The sequence below is a fragment of the Nuphar pumila genome, chromosome 4, assembly GCF_984573655.1.
Source record: "Nuphar pumila chromosome 4, dmNupPumi1.hap1.1, whole genome shotgun sequence".
Taxonomy (NCBI): domain Eukaryota; kingdom Viridiplantae; phylum Streptophyta; class Magnoliopsida; order Nymphaeales; family Nymphaeaceae; genus Nuphar; species Nuphar pumila.
In genome coordinates this window covers 121,769,841-121,797,725 of record NC_143252.1, presented here as the reverse complement: position 1 = coordinate 121,797,725, position 27,885 = coordinate 121,769,841, and the positions used below count along the sequence as shown (strand labels likewise).

The following is a 27,885-nucleotide window of genomic DNA, read 5'->3' as shown; positions in this document are numbered from 1 at the left end:
GCCGTCAAACGGGACCCACAGTGGACGGCTGGGATGGACAGGTGGGCCTGGCCTCGGGCTCTATAAGAATGGGGATCGATGAAAAGGGGAAGCGCGCGATCCCTTGAATACATTATATAATTCCGAAGCTGCCCTCTCTCTCTCTCTCTTCGAAGAAGGAAGAGGAGGGATTTCGTTGTTCAGATCCAGGTTTTGGATTCGATTTTTAGGATCATTTCTTGGTAATTTCTTCTTTTTCTTGCATCTTTGCGATTTGGGTTGTTTTTGTTTTGTGTGATTCTTCGCTTTAGGGTTTGGTGGTCGTGCATTTGCGGAATTAGGGTTTGTTTTCTTTCTATGCTGTTTCTGTTCGATTCTTTGCGGGGGAGTGTCTCTGTTTAATCTGTGGTTGAAAATCGGAGGTGGGGTCTTGTTCTTTGGACGGGTTGAATTCGATCTATTGGACGATTGGGATTTTGGGTATGAACGATTTCGGTGTTTTTGATATGGTTCGGCTTGCGATTCTTTCATGGTATCTCCAGTTTTTATAGCGAATGTTGGAAGGTGCAGAGAATTGGGGGAATTTCCAGTGGATTACATGGTTGCGATGGGGAAATCACAGAAGCTGTCGAGGGGGTATTCGGCGAGCTTGGTTCCTGATTATAGGCTTGAAACGATGGGCGAGTCGGATGGTGCTGGGGTACACAATGGCGCAGGTAATTCGGATAGTGGAGGGTTCGGAAGCTCCGATAGAATTGATGCTGAATTGACGGCTTCAGAGGATTCGTGTGCACCGAAGAGAAAATTGATGAGTTTGAACACGGACATGTCCGATCTTTTTGGCGTCCCATTGCAGGTTTTTTCAATTGCAAACATGTCCAGATCTGAACGGCGGGAGTTGAAGAAGAAGCTCAGGGTTGAACTGGAACAGGTTCGAGGCCTTCAGAAGAAGATAGCTTCAAGGTGCTCCAATGGGGTTGCGTTATCGTCCTCCAGCGATGTCCACAGCTGGAAGCTCACTGTTGAAAAGACAAAAGTTGGACTTTCAGTCAGTGCAAATGGTAGGGGAAAATCGAGTAAGAAGACCGGCCATGTAGATTTGCCTGAATTGTCATCTGGCGGTGTGAAAAATAGGGTTTTTGCAGTCAATAATGAGGAACGGTTAAAGCGTGGGCCATCTGGAAGATTCGAGTCGGTAGATGCAGATGCTAATAAGGCAAAATATAAGGATTATTCTGTGATGACACAGTGTGAAAATCTGCTTAAGCGTCTAATGACACACCAGTTTGGTTGGGTATTCAATGCCCCGGTGGATGTTGTGAAGCTGAAGATTCCCGATTACTTCCATGTTATCAAGCATCCAATGGACCTGGGGACAATTAAGAGCACTCTTGCTATGGGTGCATACACTAGCCCACATGCGTTTGCAGCAGATGTTAGGCTTACCTTCTCGAATGCAATGACATACAACCCTCCTGGTAATGATGTTCATATTATGGCCGACACTCTCAGCAAGTTTTTTGAAGTGAGGTGGAAGGCAGTTGAGAAGAAGATAGCTGCAACAAATGCTCAGACATGTGCTTACCAGGTCAGCGTGCCGGCAATAGCCTCAGAACGGGTTGTATCAGAGCAAAGTCAACAGGTTCTACGGGATAGGTTGTCCCAGCCTAAGAAGAGGAAAAACTTGGATGCCAATGATAAGGTCAAGGCCGAGAGTGTCAAGCGTGTTATGACAGATGCAGAGAAGAACAAATTGAGCAGAGATTTAGAGAATTTGACGGGTGACATGCTGGAGCAGGTTATTGACCTCTTAAGAGGCCTTAGCCAGAACACTAACCAGAATGGTGAAGATGAAATAGAGATTGATATTGATTCTCTGAGTGATGATATTTTGTTTACATTGCGTAAGCTATTGGATGACTATCTAAAGCAGAAACAAGGGCAGCAACAGAAGGCAGAGCTGATTGATGTGGAGCCTGTTGAAGTGGAGGTATCTCTTTTCCCTTTAAATGCTTTTGTATGAGTTTTCCTCATGCACAACATTACTTAAGCTTACCTTTATGAGGGGTCTGTCTTAGGTCATGCTTATGATCTGGGATTTTTTGGGTTTATTGACAGATTTTAAATGAGTCTGGGCTTAGCAATTCTTTGATGCAACCCTGCAAAGGTTCACTCTTTTTCATTGCCTTTTTTTTTCTGTGACCTTTCATTTATTTAGCATGGTTGATAGTGTTCAATATTCTGTAACTTTTCTCCTCATTTACTGCTATCAGGGAATGAGCCTGCTGATGAGGATGTAGATATCGGTGGAAATGATCCTCCTGTTTCAAGCTACCCTCCTGTTGAAATAGAAAAGGACATGGTACCACGTAGTAGCAAGTGCAGTAGTTCAAGTAGCTCCAGCAGTGATTCTGCATCTTCTTCAAGTGGTTCGTGTTTAACGGCTTGATGTTGATTGGTGTGAAGATAACAATGTTGATGTGGCATTGCCGCTCTTAATTGAGTATTTAATTAATTACTCTTTCAGGGTGATATATAAGGGGAAAAGTTATTTAGTAGCTCTACTTGAATTTTTTGCTCTTACAGTTACCATGTTTTATGAAAAAGTTATGCTCAAATGTTTGATTTGGTGGGTATTAGTTTTCTGTCTACGAATTTCTATGCATGATCCAAGATTTGATATTAAACACCACCTGTTTGAAAGTATCAAGTTCAGGAAGCTAATGAATGAACAAGTGATATTGGCGAAAAATGCACTTTTTATTTTTTTAGCATGTGATTACTCCTTTGAGACATATTTTTTGGAAAACAAATGTATAGGAATGTGGGATAAAAAATTGCACTGGTAATTTTTTAGTGTGGGGTCTGCTTACTCCTACTAGTGGTGCTTTTACTTCCTGATTTGTTGGAAAAGGAATGTCAACAAATTTGTTTGATCCGTTGTTAAGTTTGAGATGCACCATCTCTCTTCATGGTTGGATTTATGATTGCTATTTTTTCTTATTTTTGAGGGATAAAATGGTCTTATTTGCAGACTCGGACTCTGGAAGCTCTTCTGGAAGTGAATCAGATGGTGCTAAAGCTGTATCCTCTGCAGCAGCTGTCAAGGTTTGTTATCAACCCATTCATCTATTCAGAGTAGCATGTTATGTTTTTAATGAATCACTGGTTGCAATGTCATTATGGTATTTTCCAATGCCATTTAAATTTTTTTCCTAATACTTTTCCTTTCTACAGAAATTATCATGTTTTATTCTGTGGGAAGTATATTGCGAACAATTGTTTGTTTTTCTTTATCTTTGTAGGGGGCAATATGTTCTGGACCATCTTTGGATCAGACAGGAAGTGAAAAACTTCAAACTGATGATGGAAGTCGTGAGTTCTCAAATTTGCTTCTTTATTTATTATTGTTCTTCTTCATGAATATGACGTAGTAGCATTTTGACATTGATTTTCTGCTGAATGAATTATGATATCATAATACCTCCATATTCATTTCCTTGCAGGCCCTGTTAGTGAATTGGCTGAACTTGAGCAGAATTCACAATCTAAGGCTGTCTCCAGTGGAGTTGACAGTCAGCATGATGGTAAGCATGATTCTGACAGGAGAGAAATTTGAGAATGAAGGGTGTTTAGCATTTGTAGATGCATCACCTTACATTTTCGCTATGAACATTCTAGGGGAGAATGCTCCTCCTGGAAGGCAGGTCTCCCCAGAAAAGCTTTATCGAGCAGCTCTATTGAGGAGTCGATTTGCTGACACAATTCTGAAAGCTCGTGAGAAGACACTTGGCCAGGTAGAAAGTACTTCAAGTGAGTGTGCATTGAAGTGGCAGTTGGACAAATGAATGCTGGATATGAAATATTTGGTGGTTTCTATTTCCTAAAACAGGGTGATAAGGGAGATCCTGAGAAACTGCGACGTGAGCGAGAAGTGCTTGAAAGGCAGCAAAAAGAGGGTTAGCATTTTGTTCTTAATTTATTTTTTTGTTATGGCACTGACAATTAAGCTTCTATCCTTATCTTATAATACAGAGTCATGCACATGCTAGTGCTTCTGGTACACATATTGCTTTGTCCAGCAGAAAATTTAACATGAATGAGGCTGGAAATAGGTGTCGTTGGCATTGTCCAAATATAGACGATGCAAGTCATGTTGGCTTCTAACTTCACCAGTGTCAATTTTATGAAGGATGGATACAGTCCCCTTTTATCCTTTAAGGACATTGGATCAAACTATGTTTTCAACATCATTTCAGCAAAAGTGGGGCTGTATATAATGGTTTTCTTCTATGGTCAGAGTACCTCAAGCTCCTGTTTCTAGTTGCATTAGAGAGAAGAGGAGCTGTGTTATGTCCTCCCATGATCTATGTGGTTAATCAACTGCCTAGGGTGTTAGACGAGCACCTAGGTGAGAGAGAAAACATTATGTATATTTTTTTGTGGTCATATTTAGCAGTTTCTACAAAAGTTTCAGAATATCCTTCGTGTGAGTTTTATGAAAATGATTTTTAAAACAATATTTTTAATGAAAATCAAGTGAAAGCCAGACACCAAAAATATAAAAACCGGCTCGCACGAGTGGTGAAGTTCGGGTCGATCTCAGGGAACGGAAAATACTTTGTATTCAAGCACACAATCTAAACTACACTTTATTGCCTTGAAAAATGAAAGATTAATTAACTAAATAAACAATAGAGTGCTGCCCCTGTAGAGGGCTTAAACAAATAATTAAAGTGCTTTATTACAAACCCAAATGAATAAATAAATGAAAGAAATAAAATCCTAATCTAAAAATAAAGGAAAAAGGTCTTCAATGCTTGAGGTTTTTGTCCCCTTGTGTCCCTTCTAGGTTGAATACTTTTGCATGGTTTGCTTAAGGGTTCTCTGATGGCACTTCTGAGGGCCTGAAGGGACCTCAGAGGACCCTTTGGGGGTACGAAAAGGGTTCATCGCACGTCCAAACGCTTTCCTGCAAAAAACAAAAACAAGAAACAATGTAGTACAAATAGAACTAAACAAACAATCTAATAATAACTAATGAACAAAATAAATCAGCAAGAACAAGAATTAAACTAGCTAAAACTAAACTAATAACAACCTAACACTAAAAGACAGAATAACAAAACAACCTATCTAATTAATCCATCAATAACTAATTACTAACAAAACTAATGGTTAACTAATTCAAGAAATCAAGAAATTAACTAAACTAAAAGATCAAGAACACAATCAGCCGAACATAACAAACTAATTAATTACTTTAATCTAATATTAACAAGCTGATGAAAATAATTAACAAGAACTAAAAAATCGGCTAACAAGAAACTATGCTAATCGGCTATTTCGAATCAAGTAACATTACTTATTAAACTAAATGCAAGATAAAAAATTTAACTAACGGGTGACACAATAAATAACAAACTGCTGAAACTCAATAAAATAAACTACCTAGCTATGCTGTCTAATGAACTAAGTAAATAACTTAAATAAAAGCAAGAATTGACTAATAATTAAACAATTAATTAAAAAACTAGTGACAATGCAATACTATTTTCTAACTAACCATCATACTACATGTTGGAATAAAAAAAATATGACGTCAATGACTGATAACAAAAGCAGAAAATGCACGCTATATGAAATTGGCTAAAAAAATTTCTAATTAATCAACTATCGATTGACCTAACTATTCACTAATCAAATACAATACTAAAAGATGGAAATGGGTTGAACTACTTTAAAAACTGATTAAATTAATGAACGTGAATCTATCTAATCTATACTAAAATTAACTGAAGAATTAATCCTAATCTAATTGCTAGAAAAACAAAATTCAACGTGAATTAAAACTAAGAACTATGCAACTAACTAAAATCGGCTAAATGAAAACCAACTAACTAAAAACACTAATTGAATAAAAATGACTATTTCTAATCTAATTAATGAAAAGGAATTTTTCTGAAAATAAAAGAAAACTAACTATTTAACTGTTAAAAGAAGACAAAACAAAATTTAATCTAAGCCATTCTAAAAAAAATGATAACTTGATAAAAGAAGACATATCAGCTAAATAAGAAAAACTTTCTTTACTTAATCTAAAAAGCACCGAATAAAAACGTGAAATAACTATTCTAAACTAGATCTAACCTAAACTATTTAGCAGTTTCTATTTTTAGTTAGTTTTTTTTTAGCGTGAATGATAGAGCATGTATGCATTACATTTTTTGTGTATTTTATGAGTTGCAAACTGTGAGACAGGTGGAACCTCGGCAAAACCAGTTACATGCCATATCAGATAAGGTTCCACGGTATGAATCATGTGACTTCTCCACCTTTTCTCCCATTTAATTTCGTTCTCATCTTCATTCACTCATTTTCATTCTAGCATGGGGGAGTGCCACTAAGGACACTGCCATTCAAGCATGGGGCAAGGTGTAGTTGCACACCCAATTTTTTTCATCGCACTTTTGACAACAACTCATAAAAATTGGGCTTTTAAGGAACAAGTTTGAACTTACATGAATGCTTTGCAAAATCTAATGTTTTTAGAGAATTTTTAAGCACCATTTTTTTTCTAACACGGATTTAGAAAATCGTGGTTGTTTATGTGGATTCCAAAGAAATGACGATAGATGCATGCTAGAGTTTATTTTGAATCATAAGTATGAATATGCACAGTTTTATTTTTGAAAAACAAAGCAAATGAATAACATGAAAAATAAGAGCTCAAAAAGTGAAAAAGCATATGTTTAGTTGTTTGATCTCTTTGTATTCTCAAGTAGCTGGGCTCAGCCACAAGTTCAAGTGTTTGAGTTCCATGTCGAAAAGGATAACGAAGGAAGCCACCAGTTCAAGTAGTTGATGTCTATAGCCTATTTTGTTCGAGCAAATAGAGTCTGAGGGGTGTTTACACCCGGTGCCTTAAAGCCATCTGGTTTGGGAGCCACCGGCCCGAAAGCCCGTTACATGGACTTTATAGAGAGCTTAATAGATGTTGACATTGCACGTGATAGAGAAGCAAACTATATGTAAAACTATGAAAATTCAAGGTCTAGTGACTCGAACAATTAAGTCTGAGGGTACTTTGTATCTGGTACCCTAAGGTCGTCTGGCCTGGGAGTCACTGACCCAAAGCTCGTTACACGGGTCACAAAACTGAAAATTTGATATAGTGCTCAAAAGAAAGAAAGAAAAAGGGTGAAAATTTGAAAATTAAAGAAAAAGAGCGTAAAAGAAAGAAAGTTCACTGCTTAGAAGCAAATTTTGAGAAAACCTGTGCAGAAAACATGACTGAGGATAAGTAAATAATGACATATACATATTTGATTTTCTTATATTAAAACATAAATAATTATGTTATTTAGAAAAGTGAAAGAAAATGTTTTATTCTATAGTGGCATGTAAAAGACTCTAATCATGTTTTGATAATGTGATGACATAAAATATCTGCGAAAGCAGACTCCTCAATTGCCTAATGCTTTTTGAAGTTGAATTTTTATGCATACATGACAAAGATGTTTGTGGGTAGTATCACTGCAAACCCTCACGAGACCTTACTCGTCCACTGTGGTAATCCATGGGTCGAAAGAGCTTGTTGCATATGCTAAATGCAATTGTGATTCTTACGAAAGTGAGTTAGGTTTTTTATTTTAGTTTAGTATTTTTGATTTTTGCTTAAGTTTGCTCAAGGACTAGCAACCAATAAGCATGGGGGTATTTGATCATGCATACTATTCACATTTTATTCATCTTTATTTATGCATGATCCATGATAAAATTGCATTAAAAACCCATCTTTATCGTTGTTTTTGAGAATTCACTTCGAGATTAAATTTTCGGGAAAAATCATATTTTCTGGTTCGACTCTATGTTTTTCGGTATTTTTATTAGTTTTAAAATTTTCTTAATTATAGATAAATTGCATTTTTTCCTGAACCGTGTCGAAAGCGGGAAGCGTGTGACGACTTAGAAGCGAATCACGAACTGTGTCGGAAGTGAACCGGAAGCGAGCGTGAAGCGAAAAAATAAAAAAATGGAAAAAAGAGGGAAGCGCGCTTCCCCAAAAAAGGGGACACTTCCCCACGTGTTTCGGAAGCGCGGTGTTTCGCGCTTCCGAAACGGGTATCGGGGAAGCACACTTCCCCTACTGTAGGGGTGCTTTCGGTAACTCTGGTCAACACCTTTTCCTCGGGCCTGTTACCACTCGGGCAACCGAGGTGGGTGTAGAAGCCTCATATATATTAAATATTAAACTCATCCTGAAATCAAGAACTGTAAGCATGCTATACGAATGTGTTTATGGTACTAACAAGCTTGAAATCTAAATGAACTTCATTTCTATTTGTGCCAAATTCCAGCATGGCTGACACTTCCCCAACTATAAAATATTCTTGATTTTGGGTATCTAATGAAGGTGTTAAAAATGAAAATAGCTGCTTGAGGATTTGCAATTCAATCACATTTGGATGGGTTGGATGCCCACTAATCCCCTGCACCCTCCTCTCAGTGGGTATAAAGGGGTACAATTGTAATTTTTTGTGTGTGCATTGCAACATGGTTGACCTTAACACAACGGCAGTAGGACCAAAAAATTATCGAGATGGCATCCTCTCTGTGTATTGTTGCATCGATTGTAAGGTTATACCGGGAGAAAGTGTAGCTACACAACATAGAGTTTTAATTTTAGATCTTAGAATTAGACAATGCTGCAAAAGGGATAGACATATGATAGATTCTAGAATTAAGTGGTGGGCATTGAAAGGAGCTAAACAAGGAATGTTTGTAGAGCGGGTAGTTAACGAAGTTGATTGGTGTTTCGAGGAGGATTCAAAATCAATGTGGAATAAGATAGCGGGTGACATGAGAAATGTAGCTAAGGAGGTATTGGGTGAGTCTAAAGGCGGTGCATCGCTAGGTAATGATATATCGTGGTGGAACGAGGATGTCAAATTAGCTATTAAGGTTAAAAGAGAGTGTTATAGAAATCTAAGAGTCGTGATAATGAGAATTTGGAGAAGTATATGATAGCAAAGAAGGAAGCTAAAAAAGTAGTTCGGAACACGAGAAATAAGGTATATAAGGAGGTTTATGACAAATTGGATACCAAAGAGGGCGAGAAGGATATTTATAGGCTTGCAAAGATGAGAGATAGGAAATCGAGGGATTTGGGTATGGTTAGATGTATCAAAGATGAAACACAAAGGGTTTTAGTCAAAGATGAGGAGATTAAGGAGAGATGAAGAGATTATTTTGATAAGCTATTTAATGAAAGTCATGCTCAGGATCTTGGAGACTTCTCCATTCCCTTTCATGAGATGAATCGTGACTTCATGCGCAAGATTCAAAAGAAAGAAATTGCAGAGGCTTTGAAGAAAATGAAATCAAGAAGGGCGGTTGGCTCATATGGTATACCTATCGAGGCTTGGAAACACTTGGGAGAGAAAGGTTTAGAATGGTTGACAAATCTTTTTAACAAGATTTGACGTACAAATAAGATGCCTAATGAGTGGAGGAAGAGTACTTTGGTGCCTTTATATAAGAATAAGGGTGATATGCAAGATTGCACAAACTATCGTGGTATAAAACTCATGAGTCATGCTATGAAACTTTGGGAGAGGGTGATTGAGTCTAGGTTGAGGAAGGTTGTCATGATATCGGAGAATCAATTTAGTTTTATGCCTGGAAGATCAACTATGGAAGCTATATATCTTTTTAGACAACTTATTGAGAGAAATAGAGAGGAACAAAGATTTGCATATGGTTTTTATTGATTTGGAGAAGGCATACGATAGAGTACCTAGGGACGTTCTCTGGTGGACAATGATGAAAAAATGTGTTTCTCTCAGGTACATTCGTATAATTAAAGATATGTATGAAGGAGTAGTAACCAATGTCCACACTTGTGGAGGGGTGACAACCAATTTTCCTATAACGGTTGGGTTACATCTAAGGCCTTTCCTATTTGCTATAGTGATGGATGAGCTTACGAGATCAATTCAAGAAAATATGCCGTGGTGTATGTTGTTTGCTGATGATATTGTTTTGATTGATGAGTCTAGAGTACCTAGGGACGTTCTCTGGTGGACAATGATGAAAAAATGTGTTTCTCTCAGGTACATTCGTATAATTAAAGATATGTATGAAGGAGTAGTAACCAATGTCCACACTTGTGGAGGGGTGACAACCAATTTTCCTATAACGGTTGGGTTACATCTAAGGCCTTTCCTATTTGCTATAGTGATGGATGAGCTTACGAGATCAATTCAAGAAAATGTGCCGTGGTGTATGTTGTTTGCTGATGATATTGTTTTGATTGATGAGTCTAGAGTTGGGGTTAATGCTAAGTTAGAATTATGGAGACAAACATTGGAAGCAAGAGGTTTTAAGTTGAGTAAGGGTAAGACATAATACATGGAATGTCAGTTTAGTAAGCAACGAAGTAGTGATGGGAGTGTAGTGAAGCTTGATGAGCAAGAAATACCGGGGGATGATTGTTTCAAATATTTGGGATCTATCATTCAAAAGTATGGAGAAATTGATGGAGATGTAAATCATAGGATAAAGGTTGGATGGATGAAATGGAAGAGTGCAACTGGAGTGTTGTGCGATCGTAGAATGCCATTGCGGTTGAAGGAAAAGTTTTATAGGACGACTATTGGGCTTGCTTTACTATATGGTACAGAATGTTCGGCTGCCAAGAGACATCATATTCAAAAAATGAGTGTAGCTGAGATGCGTATGCTGAGATGGATGTGTGAAAATACAATAAAAGATAAGATTCAGAACGAGGAGATACGTAAGAAGGTAGGCGTTGCACCCATTGAAAACAAGATGAGAGAGAATCATTTACGGTGGTTTGGACATATTCGGCGAAGGCCTAATGATGCTCCAGTTAGAAGGATAGAGAAATGGGAAAATATATTAGTTAAAAGAGGTCGGGGTAGGCCTAGAAAGACATGGATGGAGGTGATAGGAAAGGATATGAATGCTTTGAACCTTACCGAGGACATGGCATTGGATAGAAATGATTGGAGGAGAAGGATTCATGTGGAAGACCCCAATTGTTTTGGGATGAAGGCGTAGTTGTTGTTGTTGTATCCTCTCTGTGTATTCTTTCTTCTTGGGAGAACTATGATATGCTCCTACTCGTCCTTTTCAGAGGCTCCTGAAACTTTTGTCTTCCATTTTATGGGGTCTTGTCTCTTGAGCAATGAATGATTCTAGCAACATTTTTACAGCAGTAAGTCTGAAAAATGGTGTGGGTGGCATCCGATATGCTGGAGGATGCCATCCACATCTTGTGATGGACTTCTCTTTTGTAAAACTGTATTAACCACTTATTTTGGCATACTCCGATAGGTTTTCACCATATCAGTTGAACAGTACCACTGTTATTGAATCTTGCTGTGCCGGTGTTGGAACCATAATTGGATCTTTAAGTCTTAATCACCTTATTGTCCATAATTGGATCTTTAAGTCTTAACCACCTTATTGTGGGGTCTGATAGTGTTGGTCTTTTCAATGCTAGACAGAACCAGGAACTACTAGGAGTATGGTTGTTCATGCTGGTCCTTGGCATGTGGTGTCACAACTGGAAGGACTGAGTGATGGTCCTTGAGTATACTGGTTAAAATTTACATTTTGAATAGATAAGGGTGTAAAACTGCTTTGCCAAACATTGCTGTGATGGCTGCATCTGTTCTACCATGCTACCAAGACGAAACTTAAGTTATATATATAGGGAAATGGAAACCTACAAAATGGGCACGGTGCTAAATGAAACATGCTACTGGATTTCCTGTCCTTTTTCAAAATTCTGACCATACATATGTGATCTATATGCTTGTTTTTATATGAATCACTTCTTGGAGCATTTGATTCCGATGCACGACTAGGTTTTTATAAGGTTTCAAAAATCAATGGCCTGCAATTTTTATAAATTTTTGAGGCTCCAAATACCATTATTTCCATCCAAAATTCTATTTCTATCAATCATGCTGAACACATCTATAGGGGGAAATCCATTAGCATGTTTCTTTTAGCACCGTGCCCATTTTGTAGGTATTCATCTCTCTCTCTCTCTCTCTCTCTCTCTCTATATATATATATATATATATATATATATATATATATATATATATATATAGTGGTACACACTCTTCTAGCTGCTAAATGTTAGATCTAACTTGGATAGATCTGTCTAACATGGTTTATTTACTATGTAGAAGGTTTTATCATGTCTAATACACAATAAGATTCAATTTTTGAAATGGTGAAAAATTAACCGCTCACAATTCATGGAATGGTTTAAAAATGCTAGAAAACATGATATTTGGGTCAACTCTAAAACATGACAATAATAAATACTAATAGAACATGTTGAACATCATTCAAAGGTTAGATTTTGCTTTTGGAGCTTAAGTCTAGGTAAAACAATTGTGTGGTACAATACCACAATAGAAGCACACCCCCCCCCCCCCCCCCCCCACACACACATATATATATATATATATATATATATATATATATATATATATATATATATATATATATATATATATATATATAGAGAGAGAGAGAGAGAGAGAGAGAGAGAGAGAGAGAGAGAGAGAGAGAGAGAGAGAGAGAGAGATTATGCTTATTTGCAGGGATAGAGTACACTGGAGCATTTTCAATATATATGGGTTTATTTATCATTAAGCCTTTTATGCTAATGTTAGCAGCAATCAATTGATGATGAAAATTCTGGTACCCATTATGGAACAGTCTCTTCGCACAGAAAAGAAAGAAAGAGAATACAGGTTTTAGTGGCAGATTTTTCTGATCTCACTTTTCCCATATTTTGCAAAACACGAACACATATGATTTTAAGAAATCACATATCTTTGCAAAATATAATTTTTCACCACATATTTACAATTCAAAACATATATTTCATATATAAAAAGATAACAATCTCTATATATTTTAATTTCAAAAGAAAAACATTTAATTTTAACATAACCCATTTAGAAAAACTACCTACCATAGATATAAAGAGATGCCAAAATGCATGCCGGAATGCAAAATCCTTGAATCCATACCATTCATAAATACCATGTCACAAAATGACACGGATCCCAAAGCACACCATAATGGACTCCAAAAACATAATACATTTGGATCAAAACATGAGAGCTAAAAGAATACATGAAAATGTGAATGAATGATTCTATTCATAATGAACATTAAGAATACAAAAGAAAAATTACATTAGTGAGTGAATAACTCTAGTCATAATGGATACTAAAAATACAAAAGAAAAACTACATTTTGAACCTCACTACAAATACATTCAACACACAAGCCTAATACTACTCATCACTCTCTCAAAACTTACACATTCACACACGCCCCTATTTATAGAGGAGAGAATGAGAGGAGTTAAGAGTGAAAGGAGAGGAAGTCTTCCCTCATTAAGAAATGAGAGAGCTCTCAACTGCAAGAATTCTAGCCGTTGGGAGCAAGTCAAAGCTAGTTTGACTTTGACTCCCAACATATATTATATATATTTATAATAAGAATTGAACATATTAGGCCCCATTTCTCATTCTGCCTTGTTCTGCCCTATAGGTTTTAAGTATTTTATGCTAGATCTGAACTGTTAGATGTGTTTAACTTGATCGATTTAGTGGGAATGGAGTCTTGGATCATATTTTTATAATGAAAAACATGATTTTATGAGTTGGGAAATACTGATACCTTCATAGCCATTGATTTTGGATCACCGAAAAACCCTGTATACAGGCCATATTTCGGTGATCCAAAAACTGGTTCCCACTAAAAAACCTATAGATCACATCTATGGTGTTAGATTTGAGAAAAAATACTTAAAACTATGATTTTTGAAGCGACCTAACGAGACCTAACAAAAAAGGGGGCCTAAGGAATGCATTACTCGTTTATAATATATAATATGTATTATATATATTATTATAATAAATATAGTATATATATCAGTGTTGTGAAAAGTGTTGAGGCGTAGCGAGGCGCTCCACCAAAATCTGAGGCGAGGCGTAAGCCTCGAGGCATAAAGCGTAAGCCTCGAGGCATAAAGCGTAAGCCTCAATTTAAAAAAAAACTTCAAAAACTATAAAAATATCTAAGATTATAAATAAATAAAAAATGCTTTATTGATTAAGCAACAATCAACAAGAAATAAAAAATCTCAAATAAATGCTGAAAAAATATGAGATTAATATGTAAAAGTAACATTAATGCTACAACTTGATCTATGTAAGCATCTAAGAAATAAAATATGAGCATTCATTCAATAAAAAATTAACATTAACAACAAAATGCATATTAACATTAACAACTTCATGTCATAATTAGAAAATGCATGTTAGCATTAACAACCAAATGTTAATATATTTGTCCAAAACTCTTCAAAATGAGAGTGATAATATTCACAATTGCAATAACTACAGGGTCAACCACAAAAAAAATGCTGACATTTTTTTATAAGAAATGGTGAAAAAACAATATGCAGATTAACGAAAATGCAAGCATCCATAGAGTTTGCAGGGTCCAGCCAAACAAAAATACACGCAACCACAGAAATGCAATGACTACAGGGTCCAGCCAAAAAACAAGAAAAAATGACATTTTTTCTCATATGTTTTTATACTTGAACAATAAAAAAAGGGGAAAAAATGGCTGCACATCACCAACTTCTATTGGCAGCCAAATGAGAATCACGATTCTCAAAAATTAGAATTAGAATCGATCAAGAAATTCGAGAGGGAGAGTACCTGTTTGGTGTGTGAGAAAAAAATGAGAGAAAGGTTGCATGAGAAAAAACGAGAGAGGTTGTGTGGGAAAAAATGAGAGAGAAAGAGAAAAAACTAGAGACGGGAGAGAGAGTACCTGTTTCGGGGCTCCACCACAAGAGAGAGAGACTGCTGTGAGAAAAAAAACCTCGAGAGAGAGAGAGAGAGAGAGAGAGGCGTAAGAAAAATGAGGGTTTTGACCCTCATTACAGTCGGGGGTGCTTTATTTAAGCCCTAACTTTTGGTTAAAAATTTGATTGAAACCCTCATTTGATAAAATGCATTGAGGTGTATACGCCTCATTCTGAGGTGTGCTTCCCCTCGAGGCATGCGCCTCAAGGCGTGCTCCTCATGGCCTATGAGGTGCATGCCTCAGGGCTTTTGCGCTTTATATATGCGCTCAAGGCATAAAGCCCCTCGCCTTGAGACGAGACACACTTTTTGTGTCTTGAGGCACATTTTTAACAACATGATATATATTAAACAATATATATATATATATATATATATATACATATACATATACTTATAAAATGTTAACATTAATCTTAACAAAGGTTAGGTATTAAAGCATACCTACTATGCTTTTATATTTGATGGGATCACTATAAAGCTGCCTCTGAATTCCCAAACTTTGATGCACCAGACTTGTTGTAGAAATCGGCTTACATTCTTTCATACCTATTAGGCGTTGCAAGAGTGCACAAGTACCCAATTTAATAAATCACCAATGGACAAAAGTACATAAGTCTACTAGGGACTAAATGATAAATATAAAAGAGCAATATATGGCCTAAAGCAAGCATCAAGGTCCATAGTGTATTTGTATTGCGTCAAAACTAATATGTCATCTTTATTCTTGTCCACTTCAACACTCAAAATATTTCAGTTTCCCCAAGTCTTTCATCTTAAACTTCTTAAACTTCTGACATTTAGTTTCTTCAATATGCTGTTCAAAATTTCTTGTTGCTATAATATCATCAATAGGGGTGGCAATCGTGTCGGGTTGGCGGGTCGACCCGACGGGTTGGCGGGCCAGCATACCTCAACCCGAACCCGACCCGTTTATTAAACGGGTCGGCTGTGGCAAACACGAACCCGACCCGTTTAATAAACGGGTAACTCTACACGACCCACCAACCCATTTAATAAATGGGTTGGGTCGGGTAAACGGGTTCTCAGGTTTGCGGGTCAGGTTGGCAGGTCGGGTTGACGGGTTGTCAGGTCGGGTTGGCGGGTCGACGGGTTGGAGGGTTCGGTTGGTGGGTTGACGGGTCGGGTTGGCGGGTTGGCATACCTCCAACCCGAACCCGACCTGTTTAATAAACGGGTTACGCGGGTCGACCCGTTTATTAAACGGGTTGGCTTAAGCCCAACCCGAACCCGCCTAAGAGGCGGGTTGGCGGGTCGTGTCAGGTTTTTCCACCCTTAATCATCAACATATAAGAAGTAATGTTATCATATTTTTTTCCTTGAAAATAAATGAGTGATCAAGAAAAGACCTTCAAAAACCATATATCTGGATTTCTAATGAAAACGTTTCAAACCAAGACCTTGATGCTTGCTTTAGGTCATATATTGCTCTGTTTAGGCTGTAGACATATACATTTGGGTCATCAACACTATATCCCGAAGGCTACTCCATATACACCTCTTCCTTCACATCTCCATGCAAAAAAACATTTTTGACATCATGTTGATTCAATGGCTAATCATATTCAACTTCAAGGGACAATATAACCCTGATAGTACTCATTTTAACCCCAAAACTAAATGTTTCATCATAATTCAGTTCATATTCTTGGGTGTATCCCTTCGCTATAAGTCTAGCTTTGTATCGCTCTATTGACCCGTTTGGCTTGTATTTTATCTTATACACCACTTTGACTCCACAACATTCTTGTCTTTAGGTCTTGGTACTATTTTCCATGTCTGACATTCATGAAAGACCCTTATTTCTTCATTCATAGCTTCCACCCACCTTTTACTGCTGACTCGTTGGGCATATGATTTTGGCTCATCATAATTGTTTATCTGGACTAGAAACATATGATGATCTATAGAAAAGCTCTCATAACTTATCCATCTATCTATAGGATGTCGGATCCTGCTTGATCTTCGTAGCTCATGTATCTGATCGTGGACTTGTGCATTCTCTTTAATCAATTCTGCATCTTGTGCTCTCGCCCTTCTGTTGTATACCATACCTTCGCTATATCTCTAAAAATCTGTAGCAGACTGGTCATTCCTAGGCTCAATTGTTTGGACATGATCTCCTGGCTGATTCCCACTCTGATTCATTACGTTGAGGCCATACATTCTCAGGTAATGCAAACAACTATGCATTCAACCATGGCGAATATACTTATATTTTTGGCTGTGTCTCTTCAATCACAACCTGATTGTTCACGTTCCTGGACACATTTTTCAACATCTCATAAAAAACAATATTTTGAGATATCCGAATGCATTATGGTTCATAGTAGTGATATTCCTTGTAATTTTCTGCCTACCCCACAAATCTACATACATGAGCTCTATCATCAAACTTAATCCTCAATCCTCTTTACCTTGTCTATGTGAACATAACATGTGCATCCCCAAGCCTTTAGCTCACCATTATCTTGATGTCTCCCATATAGCATGAAATAGGGTGACTTATTTTTCAGCTTACTGTTTATCACAAACACAACAGAGTAAATGCAAAGGCATATTACTTCCACGAATCATCGCCAATCCACTCTCTACAATATGACAATGTTTTCTTTCAGCAATGCCATTATGTTCAGGTGAATATGAGCATGAAATTCTGTGATTAATTCCGTTATCATTCAGATATGCAATGAATTCATTTGAATTGAACTCTCCACTTCCATCACATTAAAAATTAATGATGGCTAGACTAAACTTATTTTTGACAAACAAATGGAATTTGCAGAATATATTGAAAACGTCATGTTTACATTTCATGAAATAGATCCATGTGAAACATGAAACACGACTCTTGCATAAGTGACAACTATGTTCTGATTAGGTCTTGAGACATTCCTAAGTCCACTTATGTAAGAGTCGTATTTTACCCTTCAATTCAGTCAATAAAAGAGCTTCAAGACCTTTTGAAATCATATGTTCTGATGTCTGGGGCCCTACCCCAATTGCTTCTGATTCAGGCAACAAATATTATCTTATCTTTATTGACAACTATTCTCGTTACACTTGGATATTCTTTATGAAGCATAAATCCGAAGTCTTTGGATTGTTTCGAAAGTTTTATTATTTCATCAAAAATCATTTCTCTGAAAACATTCTACATTTTCAATGTGATGGAGGGGGAGAGTTTTCCTCTAGTGATTTTATTGATTTTCTTCAACATAACAGAATAAGGAGAAGAGTGTCTTGCTCACATACACCTCAACAAAATGGGATTGCTGAAAGGAAGCATCGACATATTGTTGAGAGTGCAATGAGCATGATGCATGATAGTAATCTTCCTATTACTTTATGGACAGAGGTCTTTCATTCTACAGTGCATGTGATAAATTTTCTACTCATGACACTGTTAGAAAACATATCACCATACTTTACACTTTTTGGTAGTAATCCTGATTATCATGAATTACGTGTTTTTGGATCTGTTTGTTATGTGAATATTGATGGCTCGTTAAGGCATAAGTTTCAAGATAAAGCCTTGAAGTGCAGATTTGTGGGGTATGCGGATCACTATAAGGGGTACATGTGTTATGATCCTTCAAGCAGACGCATCAAAGTGTTCGGAAACGTTATTTTTGATGAGATGAACTTTGATAATCAACTAGCTAATACCTCAAATTCAAGATCCAATGTTGAGGTATATTATCCATGGCTAACTTCTGAACTTTTTTCCAACATTAATGATGATTGTCCTCCAGAATGTAGTCAGAAGGAAATATGTGAGGAGTCAGAAAATGCACCATAGCCAGAAGAAGTTGTTGCGCAACCCTTGGAAACAGGAAGGTACAAGGGCATTGTCTACACCCGACGTGAAAAAGAACCTCCATCCGTTTTTGCTTCTTGTCCGGATCTTAATGAAACTCCTCCTCCTTCACAGGAGTCTATTGTCAGGAGGCCCACTCGGCCTCAACATCGACTTGATAGATGGGTAAGCTACAAAAACTTTTCACTGGTTTTTCACATCCATAAACAAAGAAGATGAGCCTCTCACATTTTATCAAGCTATCAACTCCAAGAAGTGGATTGAAGCGATGAATGAAGAAATAGAAGCCTTACATGAATGTGGAACTTGGGAGATTGTGCCCAGACCACCCAACAGAAATGTGGTTGGATCGAAATGGGTGTATAAGATCAAATATATACTAGATGGGAGTATTGAAAGGTATAAGGCTAGGCTTGTTGCTAAAGGGTTTACGCAAGAACAAGGATAGGATTTTAATGAAACCTTTAGTCCTGTTATGAAAATGGGGACTATTCGAATTGTGTTAGGTCTAGTTATTGAACATGGATTGACATTAAGTCAGTTAGATGTTAAAAATGCTTTCCTACATGGAGATTTAAAGGAAGAAGTTTATATGGAGCAACCCGCTGGATATGCAGAACAAGATGCTAATCAATGCGTGTGTAGTTTAAAAAGAGCAATATATGGTTTGAAACAGGCATCTCGTTCTTGGTTCGATAGTTTTTCGCTTGAGATACAAAGACATGGCTTCTCTAGGTCTCTTCTAGATCATTCATTATTCATCTACAAGAAGCAGAATGTGACCACAATCCTATTGATATATGTAGACGACATCATCATTACAGGAAATTGTGGAACTCACATTGAGGAAGTAAAGAAATTGTTGAATCAGAGATTTAAGATGAAGGATCTGGGAGATTTGCGATATTTCCTTGGGGTAGAAGTCGACAAGACATGTAATATCCTTACTCTCACTCAACAAAAATATACAGTGGACATTCTCAGTAGAGCTGGTATGATAAATTGCAAACTATTGGGAACTCCAAGTGTCATACATCAGAAATTGAGCTCTAAAGAGGGAGATCTGTATGAAGATCCTACTAGATATCGCAGCATAGTAGGTATGTTACAATATCTAACATTCACTCGACCTGATATAGTTTATTCAGTCAATCATGTGTCTCAATTTATGCATGAACCTCGCACATCACATATTGAGGCCGTTAAGAGAATACTAATGTAATGAAACAAGGTACAATGAAACAATAGTGAAACAAACACAATGCCAACAAATGGCTTTAATCAACTCACTTAAGGTTGGTCACTAATGGACCAAATACAATCTCAAAAGAGATAAAAATACCAAACAACACAAGAGGCATACAAGCATATAAGATGGAAAAAAACTCTAGAGAAAACCCTCAAATGCTTCTAAAAGCATTGAGGAATAACAAGGGAGTTTATAGAGCCTCACTCCAGCACATGGGAGGCAGTCCAGCTCTTTGGACTGCCTTCGGCAGTCCAACGTCTAGCTGGACTGCCTCCCAACAACCATATTTTGACTGTTGTGCCCAACAGTCATAAATATGGCTGTTGTGCCCAACAATCATAAATATGACTGTTGGGCAGTTTATTTAAAAGAATGTTAAATTATATTTCAGTCCCTAGTGGACTGTACTATATGATAAAAGACAAAAATACCCTTATCGGGTATTTGAATACAATTTTATTTTTAACACTCCTCAAACTTATGGGGAAATCACTGAAAGTTTGCTAAGAAGATACAAAAATTGAGGCAGTGGAAGAGCTTTGGTGAAGAAGTCTGCAATCTGAAATTCAGACTGGACATATGGCAATGTAATAGTCCCCTTCAAATATTATTCGCGAACATAGTGACAATCCATCTAAATGTGTTTTGTTCGCTCATGAAATGTGTGATTGCTGGCTATATAGATGACACTTTTATTATCACAGCATAGCTTTGAAGATTATGAGACATCAACACCCATATCGGAAAGTAGTGCTCTCATCCGCACAACTTCGGTGGTTGTGGTAGCCATTGCCCTGTACTCAACTTCCGTAGAGGATAAAGACACTTTATGTTGTTTTTTGCATCACTAAGAAATGAGAGAATCACCTAAAAACACACAAAAGCCAGTAGTTGAGTGACGGTTATTGGGATCTCCTCTCCAGTCAGAATAAGAAATAAGACTTAAAGATGAGGAAGAGGATAAGAATAGTCCTTTAGATATAGTTTTCTTGATGTATCGAACTATTCTTAATACTGCACTCATGTGGACGGTTGTGGGCGCATGTTGAAATTGACTTTCAGAATATACGACATGCGCAATATCTGGCCTTGTAATGGACAGATACATCAACGATCCAATAAATTGTTGATAAGGGGTTTGATCATCTAATAATACTCCATCTTCAGCTCTTCGCATTTATTACTTCAGGAGTATCAACATATTTTGTGTCAGTGATTCCTCAACGCTCAACAATATCAACTGCAAACTTGATTTTGTGTCAGTCAAAATGTATCCTCTTGGTGAGGCTACTTCAATTCCTAAAAAGTATCTCAAAAAACCAAGATCAGTCATATCAAAGGATTTTTTAAGCAAAATTTTAATATCTTCAATTTTCTTTTGATCATTCCCTGTGATGATCATATCATCAACATACAAAAGAAGAATGATCAATGAGGTACTTGTAGATCTCACAAAAAGAGCAGTGTCAGTGTAACAAGATTTAAATCCATATTTTAATATCGTACCACTGAACCGATCATACCATGCTTTAGGGGCTTGTTTAAGCCCGTATAGGGCTTTTTGAAGACGAAGGACCATGCCTTTTTCAATAGACAGACCAGGGGGAGGATCCATGTATATTTCTTCATTTAAGTTTTCATTCAAGAATGCATTTTTAACATCTAACTGATATATCGGCCATTTTCGAATGGACTCTATAGCAACTAGAGTTCTAACTGTAGTCATACGAGCTACTGGGGCAAACGTCTCTTCATAATCTATACCATATTCTTGAGAATATCCTTTTGCAACAAGTCTTGCTTTATATCTCTCAAGAAACCCGTCACTTTTTGTTTTAAATTTAAACACCCATCTACATCCTATCGTCTTCTTTCCGATAGAAAGAGGTTGAATTGCCCAAGTACGAGCCTTGTGTAACTCATTCATTTATATTTTTGGCCTCGTTATAATTGGATGGTTCATGATAGGAATGAATGGCTAAAAGACATGCCCTGTAGTTTGGTAAGAAGGATTCGTATGAGACAAACCTACTTGGAGGCCTTTGTGTTCGTTCTGACCTTTTAACACTAGTTTATTCAGTATTTGTTAGTTGATTATATCTGTCAAGGGCACATGGATGCTCCCCAGTATTTCGTCTAGAGTATTGAACAAGATCTTGAGATGGTTCACTACTTGAGTCATTAATAGACTCGAAGGTTTTAATATCATTACTATTACCTTTATTGGTTAACAAATCAAATAAGAAAGCATAGTCAGATTCTTCCTTAGGAACTTCAAAATCAAATCCATTGTCATTTTCTAGAAAGGTAACATTTCTAGAAACATAGAGTTTATCATTTGTTTTATCATAACATCGATATCCTTTTTTATTATCAGCATAACCAAGAAAGATACATTTTATGGCTTTAGGAGAGAGTTTGCTATATTTTTCAAGAAGCACAAAGCATTTACAACCAAATACCCTTAGCCTTTTAAATCAGGAGAAATTTTAAAGAGTTTTTCAAGGGCAGTTTCAGCTCAAAATTGCTTTGGAACTTCTTTTGAAATAAGTAGAGTTCTAGTAGATTCAATGATATGACGATGTTTTCTTTCAGAAATCTCATTTTGTTGAGGTGTCCTAGGGCATGATTTTTGATGCACAATTCCATGACTTTTTAGATATAATTGAAATTCATTTGAAAAAAACTCTCTCCCAGAGACGGAGCAGAAGACTTTAATATTTGTTTTAAATTGTTTTTAAACTAGATTATGAAAGTTTTTAAAATATGAAAAAACTTCGGATTTGAGTTTTAGAAAGTAAATCCAAGTATGTCTACTAAAATCATCTATAAATGTAACATAGTACGAATAACCACCTTTTGACATAACAGGAGCGAGATCCCACACATCCGAATGCACTAATTCAAAAATTTTATGTGTCACAGAGGTTTTAGACCCAAAAGGTATCATTTGCATTTTTCCAAGTATACAATCTTCACATACAAATTTTTTATCTTTATAATTTTTTTCCAAAAATGGAAAAAGAGATAATTTGGATATACTTGGGTGTCCTATTCTTTTATACCAAAGATCTATATTAATGTCTTTGACATGATTACAAAACGAGTATTTTGGTAAACACAGGAAATCCATGTAGTAAAGGTCTCCTCGTCTATGGCCTTGCCCAATCAACACCCTACACGCCTTAGATGAGAAAAATACTTTACAACCATAGTCAGTAATTTGAGAGATCGAAAAAAGATTTAAATCCAGTTTGGGAATGACTCTCACTTTTGGAACAAAGATTTTTTTTTGAAATATCATCAAAGTTTCCTAAGCTTTTGACTTTTAAAGAGGTACCATCGACAATTGACACACATGAGAAATATGATTTAGTGCAATCGGATAATAAAGACTCATTATTAAGCACATGAGTCTAGAATCCAAGAGGTCTTACCTGGAGGAGACGAGGAAGAGATGGCAGCTCCGGATGTAGAAGGTGTAGCCTTAAGAAGTTGTGAGACGGCTTCTGCTATTTGAGCAAGATTTAATTCATTGAAGCTGCCCTTTTTTCTTGATTCTTGAGGTTCTTCACTTAAGACGACCACATTTTTAAATTTGGGACATTCTGGTCTTATATGTCCAAGTTCCTTACAATGATGACAAATAAATTTTCCTTTGTATTTTCCTCCATTGTGTTCTTCCCCATTGAACTTCTTCTCAAAGTGAGGTGGTTCATATGTTTTCACAAAATTGCCGGGTCTTGCCATGGCAAGGACATCATTATTAGACTTGTAGATTCCAAGTCTTGTTTCTTCTTGACAAATTTGAGCAAGAGCCTCACTTATAGAAGGAGAAGTGGTCCTATGAAGTAAGGAAGATCTTACTTGCTCAAATTCCAGTCGAAGGCCATAAAGAAAGGAGAAAATATTTTCTCTTTCGATTTGGGTCATTCTCGTATCAATAGCCGAACTTTCTCATTTTGGTTCCAACATGGCTAATTCATCCCAAATAGGAGATAAAATACCGTAAAAATTTATTACACTTTTATCTCCTTGTTTTGAATTATGTACCTTGTCTTGGAGATAATAAAGTCTAGCCATATCCTTTTGGATAAAAGTACTTCTTAGAAAGCTCCATGCGTCACATGCCTTTTTGAATTTGATGATATTGGTGGCGATCTTGAACTCCATGGTATTCATAAGCCATGAGAGTATTTGTGCATTGCTTGCCTCTCAATCTTCCAATTTATTTTGGTATTCTTCCAAGGCTTTTTCTTTTTCTTCTTCGGATAAGGCTTTGACTTGATCTCCTTCTTTTCTAGTCAATTTGAGTTGTGGTTCACTAGTAGAACCACTAACAAAACCCCAAATTTTTTTTCCTTTGATATGATTTTTCATAGTCGTCGCCCACATCAAGTAGTAGTTTTCATTGAGTTTGTAAGTGATGACGGTGGCAGACTCTCTTTCTCCTATAATGAATACTTGAATTTAGAATGGAGGAGATAGAGAATGATCAATGATCGAAGAACACTTCCTTCACGAGATTCTCCTTCTTTTAAGAGCCTAGCTCTGATACCATGTAATGAAACAAGGTACAATGACACAATAGTGAAACAAACACAATGCCAACAAAGGGCTTTAATCAACTCACTTAAGGTTGGTCACTAATGAACCAAATACAATCTCAAAAGAGATAAAAATACCAAATAGCACAAGAGGCATACAAGCCTATAAGATGGAAAAAAACTCTAGAGAAAACCCTCAAATGCTTCTAAAAGCATTGAGGAATAACAAGGGAGTGAGGCTCTATTTATAGAGCCTCACTCCAGCACATGGGAGGCCGTCCAACTCTTTGGACTGCCTTCCAACAGTCATTATTATGATTGTTGGGTGGCAGTCCAACGTCTAGTTGGACTGCCTCCCAACAGCCATATTTTGACTATTGGGCAGTTTATTTAAAAGAATGTTAAATTACATTTCAGTCCCTAGTGGAGTGTACTATATGATAAAAGACAAAAATACCTTTATCGGGTATTTGAATATAATTTTATTTTTAACAACTAAGGTATTTAAAAGGCACTGTTGGTGATGGGCTTGTGTACAGAAAGGGTGGGCTGAATCAGGGAGCACATGAGATCATAGTTTATGTTGATGTTGATTGGGCAGGTGATCCAGATGAACGCCGATCGGTATCTGGTTATTGCGTTTTCCTTGGGTCAAACTTGGTTTCTTAGAGTAGTAGGAAGCAGAAAGCCGCCGCTAGGTCGAGCACCAAAGCCGAATACAGATCAATGGCTGCCGCGACTGCGGAGGCTACATGGATAAGGCATCTCCTCACAGAAATAGGAGAACCGATTGCTCGATCACTTCTTCTATGTGATAACCAAAGTGCTATCAATATGTCCTTCAATCCTATTTATCACAGTCGGGCAAAATACATTGAGATAGACCAACACTTTGTGAGACAAAAGGTCGAAGAAAAGGAAACTGAACCTAATTTTGTTCGAACTGAAGAGCAAGTTGCAGACATATTTACAAAAGGATTGACGAAGGATAGGTTTTGGATGTTAAAAGGCAAGTTCATGATCCAAGACCATGTACAACTTGAGGAAGGGTGAAAAGAAGTTGTCCATGGATTTGGACCCGGACTCGGACTCGGACCCGTATCCATATGCACTCACGTATCCACATGCAATGTTGTGTTAAGTTGTAATATTAATTGTTCATTAAAGGGTATTTCAGTACCGTAATTTTTGTAACCACTCACTAGCATATATGTTATTGAATACAACAGTCACAGTGGCTTCTTTGTCGTGACCTTCTGCAACCCCTATTCTTTGCCATCTTCTTTCTCCTGAGCAGGTAAGCCTGGAGTTTCTTCTCTTTAACAAAAACCTTTGCACCTGTTGCCCACCTGACCATGGTTAGAACCAGAGTTGTCAGTCGGGGAAGCGAGAGCTGAAAGCGATGCAGGAAGCAGAATGTGAGGCATTTTCAAAATTTTAGGAAGCGGGAAGCGCAGGACGACTTAGATTGTTCATGTCTTTTGCGTCTGCATGTAATTTACTTGCATATATTGATGCAAATTGAGGAGGTGATCTTAACAATAGGCACTCAACTATAGGTTTTTGTATTTTTTTAGGTGAATCATTAATCTCGTGAATGTGAAAAAAAACAACAGAAGGTCTTTCTTTCCTCAATTGAAGCTGAGTACTAAGTCATGACTACAACCACAATGAAGGTGGTTTGGTTGAGAAAATTGCTTGTTGATATGAGAATCCAAATTCACGGAGCTTCAAAGATGTGCCTCGACAATAAAAGTGCTATATACATTGCCACCACACTTTTTTACGAAAGAATAAAATACATCGAAATGGATTGCCATTATGTACTAGAGAAATATCTTTAAGGGGTCATTGATCTGCCTTATGTCATATCAGAGTATCAGTTGACAAATTTCTTCACTAAACCTCTCAGTTCCTAGGTTTCACTTCCTCTTAGTTAAACTTTCGGTCATTATACCGTAAGTTTGAGGGGAGTGCTAAAATGTATATATATATAAAACTATATATATAATATTATATTACATTTGTTTGTATATATACACGTGTATTTATGTACGTACATATAAATATATATTTGATAATTTTCTTTTCTTTTTTTTGTTTTGTTTTTTGTTTACGACTTAGGTCCCAATGGCTAGATTTCTAGCCGTTGGGAGGTCCCTCTCTCATTCTTTTGGCTTCTTTAGCCCTCTCTTTGGTGGACACTTTGTTCGTGCTTTAAGGTGTCTTACATCTCTTTACATTCCTTACAATTCAAATTCATCCTTGAGAATTTTGTCTATGCATGTCTTTCTTTATTGATTAATAGATTTGTGATAAATTATATCTTATGCCTTAAAATTTGGGAGCCAGAGAAGGCGCGCTTGCAAGCAGAAGCAAAAGCTGCAGAGGATGCTCGAAGACAGGCTGAAGCAGTTGCTGCCGCGGAAGCTAAGAAGAAGAGGGAGTTAGAGCGTGAGGCTGCACGCCTGGTTCTGCAAAAGGTATTTTTACTTCAGATGAACCAAGCTATTTCCCCATATAAAGGGTCCCTGGTTTCTGATATCTGAAGTATTTTACAGATGGAGAAGACTGTTGAGATTGATGAGAATTGCCAATTACTGAAAGATTTAGAAATGCTCCGATCTGGCCCATTACCAGAGCATTTGCCAAGCTCTGTTGATGAAACAAGCCCGGACCAGTGTGAAGACGGTATGGCTGCAGGTTTCAAGCTTGGTGTAAGTAACCCTCTTGAGCAGCTTGGGTTGTACAGGAAGGACGATGAGGATGAGGATGAGGATGATGGCCTGCCTGATGTTAGTGCTGCATCTGCTGCTCTTCCTGAGGGTGGTGATGTTGAGGAAGGGGAAATCGACTGAAGGGATTCAGCATAGCTTGATTCTTTTTGGGTGCCGTGCCTCCTGCCAATTATCAAATGGGAGAAGCTGATGTTGTGTTGCTCACGGGCATTTGCATTGATCTGGATCAACTAGAGTGGTACCTAATGAAGTTGCTTTCTGCTGGCGTTTGAACAGTCTTCCTTGGGACTGTTGCTGTTGAGATCCAGTGGCGGGTGGAGAAGAGCCAAGCTCGGAGTACCACATGATGCTTCTATTTTCTGCTTTGGGCAGGGCTTTTCCTTCGTATTTGTCTCTGGAGAGGTTGAATAATTTGGAGAATGAAGGGGCTTGAGCAGTTTCTTGAAAGATTGGGGGGTTGTGTATAGATTTTTGTCTCCCAAAACTGTTGCAAGCACCAACATTTCCAGTCCATGGATCTTCAAGCAGATTGGTGTTGAATTTCTTCTAAGAAAAAATCAACTTAGTGGTGCTTAACTTTGGTTCT

The 27,885-nt window shown here is 37.2% G+C and overlaps 1 protein-coding gene across 5 annotated transcripts; it reads left to right on the top strand.

Annotated features, from left to right (window-relative positions):
* The first annotated feature begins 99 nt into the window (after positions 1 to 99).
* Positions 100 to 27,885, top strand: LOC149840858 (transcription factor GTE9-like). Of its 5 annotated transcripts, none has more exons than XM_090003392.1 (11): positions 100 to 221; positions 550 to 1,969; positions 2,098 to 2,146; positions 2,253 to 2,408; positions 3,014 to 3,087; positions 3,285 to 3,354; positions 3,486 to 3,566; positions 3,661 to 3,776; positions 3,872 to 3,938; positions 26,914 to 27,044; positions 27,123 to 27,885. In XM_090003392.1, the coding sequence occupies exons 2-11, from the start codon at positions 578 to 580 to the stop codon at positions 27,417 to 27,419; spliced, it is 2,433 nt and encodes an 810-aa protein (XP_089859518.1). In that variant the 5' UTR covers positions 100 to 221; positions 550 to 577; the 3' UTR covers positions 27,420 to 27,885. The 5 variants fall into 5 exon arrangements, with proteins under 5 accessions (XP_089859518.1, XP_089859516.1, XP_089859517.1 ...); XM_090003390.1 differs by having other exon boundaries at positions 522 to 1,969; XM_090003391.1 differs by lacking the exon at positions 100 to 221 and adding an exon at positions 228 to 459.